Genomic DNA, 4,481 nt, shown 5'->3' on the forward strand with positions numbered 1-4,481 from the left:
TCGAGATTTTTTTATCATACCTGCGCTTCGTCGCGAACAAATTGTCACTGGTTATCACGCTGTCACTTGGCTCCTCAACTTAGCTCGGCCCTCACATACAAAGCCCACTTGACAGAAAAGCTGGCTTCACCGCCAACATACCAAGTCTGCAGTGAAGGCAACTTGCACCGGCAAGCTTGCATGAAACAACCTTAGAACAGGCGTGCAGTGCGCCTTCGTTATACCTTCACCTCCTGATGAGTCCACGCAACTTTTTCCCACTATAAAGATGTTTATCCTCCTCCTATACTTTCAATACTTGGAACGCCATCTTGTAACAGCCGCCGGTAGTACTAACGTTACGCGCATGCGCTCTGGCACAGAGGCATGCTTGAGCAGCCACTCTCTTCCATGTTGTTTGAGGCGAGGACCATTTTCCGCGGCGAGATAGCGACCAACAAATTTGTTAGCCCGGCAGGTGGATAAATGTATTTATTATTTCAGGAACGGGTGCTTTATTGGCTTAAATTCCTTCACACAAAAAGGGTCATCGAACCTAGTTTGCACCGAGATATTTGTCGTGTCTTGAAAAGCGAGACCAGCGACGGTAAAGTACCGCTTCCTACCCTGGGCTCCCTCGACAACGGCACGGTCAAAGCGCCGAAAAATGCGTGGCCTAACGTGCGCTTGCGCGCGCACCGCTGGTCCACGCTACCAAAACCGCAATCAACAACGCGTCTCCTCAACTGCGTTTTCTCCCACCGCAGCAACAACAGCCTGACGAGTATTCCCAAGGATCTCTGCGAGGACATGCCGAAGTTGATCGCAATCGACATCGGCGACAACCAGATTCGGACGCTGGACGAGGAGAGCGTGGCGCCCATTTTCAAGCAGCCGCTCTACGACCTCATCATCGCAGGTACTATACGACCTCGCCCCTTTTAACTGGCAAACACGTGTGCACCAGATTAATCCGGTTTTTGACGCGGAGCGGCCAAATATCTAGCAGGTTGGCCGCGCGTGGGAGCGGCCGATCCTGCGGTCTTCCTGCATCCAAACCGTTGCTTGGAGAGGGAGACGCGTGCGCAGACGCGTCGTTTTCAGATCAAGTGTTTCGCCTTTTACCCTTTGCTCCCCTCCCGCCGAGATTCGGAGCTGGCACTGCCGACGACTTTGTCATCTGGCTGCGTCTATATGCACGACGGTGTGCAATCCTATACCAGAATGGCTATGCGCACGACTTCGCTGTTTTCCAAAACAGCCAAGGATGACGCAAGTTTGTTTGAAGGAACAAACGTTTATTGGAGCGAACTTGTGCTCCCCCCTCCTCCCCAAAAAAGAACGCAAAGAAAATACAAGCGGCGTAGAAGCAGTCAACGAAGTGACGTGCGCAGACCAGCGTCGGCAAATCGAATGTCATGGTGTTTGCCTGGCGAGAATTTATCCTTCGTAGTAGAATTCTTCGAGGACCGTCGAATCAGATCTAGAACGCTGGCGATCAAAGACGAACATTCAACTGGCGATACACTCTTCTTATCAAATCTGATAGCCTGCCCGGCATACAAAAGAAAGGGACCGAAATGCGCGCTTAATCACTTTCAGCTTAGATAAGGCATTTCGGCGGGGCCAAACGCTGGCGACTAAACATACAAATAAAAAAAATGGAGGGTACAGTTCGCGGCAAAATGAAGTGTTTTTATGCACGCAACGTGGACATTATACATATCTCATACCCAATTAGCAATTATATCGAACTATTTTCCCATCCAGTTCAAGGTCTATACATATACGTCTCGCTATTCATCGATATATAAAGTAGGCCAAAGCTTCACGCTGTGGCAATTGCAATGTCAGTAACATTGATGGGTGGCCCCGAGACCATTCCTTCCAGATTCCCTATCCCTTCGTGAAGCAAGTCGAGGAACTCGTCTATCAGACTCAAGGGCTTAACCACGGGAGCGGCTCAAGTACGCTTTTCTGGCACCTTGCAAGTATTTTTTTCAAGGGAATCAATTGTTCGGACTACATTAAAGAAGGAAGGATGTAGAAGGAAGGCAGGAAGGTTAACCTGGCTAAAGCCTAGTTTGCTATCCTGCACGTGGGAAAGGGAAAATAGGCAAAAAAGAACAGTGGTTGATTCCTCTGTCATATCAATAAGTAAAATACGAAAGTGAAATGTGCAGCGAAATCTGCGACTGAGCATGATTTGTGGGTCGGCGGCTGTCTTGTAGGCGTGCTTGGCGAGCGGCGTCCTGCTGGCGGGTCGCTTCGGCAAAGGGGTACTGGCATCATTTCCGTGACGGATATTACGTCAGTGAAATCTTGGGGTATAGCGGCATATAACGCTTTCGTGTTAAAATATAAAACTGGAAAACGAACAACCCTAAGTATAACGTACTCTTTAGTACTAAAGGTTGCTTTCCCGCAAGAAGACCCTGTGTGCAGCGGTGCACCCTTTACAGGCCACTTGCTTCGTTGTACTGGCGTCACTTCCGTGACGGAGATGACGTCTGCGAAATCTTTGTGTATCCGGAAATGAAACACTTTCATGTTACAAATAGAAAGGAAAGAATGCAGAAAAATTGGAGCAGACACGTACGCCCAGCGCTGAAGTACTAAACGTTAAAGTTCAGTGATTGAAAGTGGAGGCTTTCAGCCTATAGGCTGGTGTTTAAGTTCGTCGCTCGTAGAAATTGGAAGAGTTCCTTAGCCGCCTTCTGAGCGGAAGGAAGACTAAAGCGATCTAGGGTCTGGCGTATAGAGCAGTTATTCGGTAGATGTATGGAAATAGTAAAAAAAAGCTAAGAAGAACAATTCGACCCGTAGCGAGCTCCAAGTACACAACGTTTAAACACACAGGTACGCGCTCGACACATGTTTTATGCTAGCTCATCGATGAGGGCATCCGCAGGTAATCCTCTGCACTGCGACTGCAAGTTGGGCTTCCTGCGTGGGCACATCAAGAACTGGCGCCCCAACCGCTGTTCCACGCCAGAGTCCCTGAGTGGTCACCACCTAAACTGGGTCACCGACCGCGAGCTGGGCTGCCACAATGCCACCTCTAGGTGATTTGGACACGTAAAACCTTCTTTGTCAAGAGAACGGCTTAGTGTAACACTCAGTGTAACACTTAGTGTAACGTAACACTCAATATATAGCTGTGAGAGTGCCCAGAAAATTATCCATACTTCTGCTGTGCTCAAAGGACTACATTCAAGCTGCCCGAACTCCTATCGGACCAGATCTCAAATGCACTGAGAATAACTGAAGTTGGCTCTGTGGTTGTGAAAGGTGTCTCCTTATGAATAAATAAAACCTTTTTTTTAAGTTGATAAGCGCTCTTTTATGCTACCTTCGTTCCCTGTCCTGACTTTCGTCAAATCTCACGCCTTCTTTCTTCCTCGTCGTCTTGCTCCGACGTCCTGTGTGTACCTTCGGTACACACAGGCCCAATAAGTGCGAAATATCAATAAGTACCAATAAGTACCAATGCCAATAAGTACCTATAAGTTCGAAATACCAGCACTTCATGCGGTAATTTTATTAAGTTCTTTTGACGCCGCACTATTTTCATATAACCGCAGAAAATGCACCGCGCTCCACTACATGGAGAAAGCTGTAGTCCGTCCACAGGTACGTAGCTTGTATGCCTCCGTGGGGGCATTATACCAGCTGATTAAAAATCATTGAAGATTGTTAAGGACACTAAAGTGCAAAAGAAAGCCGGCCTATATCGGTAAATTATATTGTTGCAAATACAAATATATACTACCATTCCCAGCAGCAGGAGTCGCTTATTAACACAGAAGATTTCAAAAGCGTGAAAACAGGCATCGACGCCCCACACACTTTTTCGCGCTACAATTTGTGTCATCACAAAATTGCGAACGCATGCCGAAATTAGATTGGTGGAGTTTGCCTAAGCGTTTTCATGCGCGGCATTCATTGCCGAGTACAGCCACTGACCCAAACCAACGTCGCCCGTATCAGTAGGCGGCGTTGCCCAACCCTGAAACGCACAGCACTTGCACGAAAATGCATAATTGGCGGGGTTAACACATTTATCGTTATAATAGAGTTATTTAAGATAATAGGCCAAACAAAATTGAAAAAAAAAAAGAATTTGCTGGTGATTAAGATACTTCCTAATGCGATATTTGGACGCAGCTGCTCATTGTTCAGCACTCACTCGAGCTCAGGGTTGCCACCTTTCCGCCGAAAGAAAATCGGCTTGTGTTAAAAAAGAGACCTCATGTGTTTTGTTTTTTTTGCCATGCAATGCCGGTTATTGTAGCGTTCACTAAGTGAGAAATCAGCATAAAATTTGTGCAGAAAGTGACTAAGACTATCTCAAAAGAAAATGTGAACGTGATTTTCTAGAAACATGGGACGTATTTTCTTTGCTCACGTGTCTTTGCAGGGCTTGTCGGCACATCGGCACATAGTTATCGTCGTAGTTACTGAATTAACGCTTATAACACGCCAAAACGATCATAATCGTG

The 4,481-nt window shown here is 47.0% G+C and overlaps 1 protein-coding gene across 1 annotated transcript in view; it reads left to right on the forward strand.

Annotated features, from left to right (window-relative positions):
• LOC144180326 (uncharacterized) overlaps positions 1–3,309 on the forward strand; it is a 7,399-nt gene extending 4,090 nt beyond the window's left edge. Inside the window, exons 3-4 of the mRNA XM_077708698.1 lie at positions 747–898; positions 2,891–3,309. Coding sequence (XP_077564824.1) covers positions 747–898; positions 2,891–3,048 — 310 coding nt within the window. The 3' untranslated portion in view covers positions 3,049–3,309. The remainder of the gene's footprint in view (positions 1–746; positions 899–2,890) is intronic.
• Positions 3,310–4,481: the final 1,172 nt, after the last annotated feature.

The sequence above is a fragment of the Haemaphysalis longicornis genome, unplaced genomic scaffold, assembly GCF_048455015.1.
Source record: "Haemaphysalis longicornis isolate Haplotype H1 unplaced genomic scaffold, Haemaphysalis longicornis Haplotype H1 scaffold_4, whole genome shotgun sequence".
Taxonomy (NCBI): Eukaryota; Metazoa; Arthropoda; class Arachnida; order Ixodida; family Ixodidae; genus Haemaphysalis; species Haemaphysalis longicornis.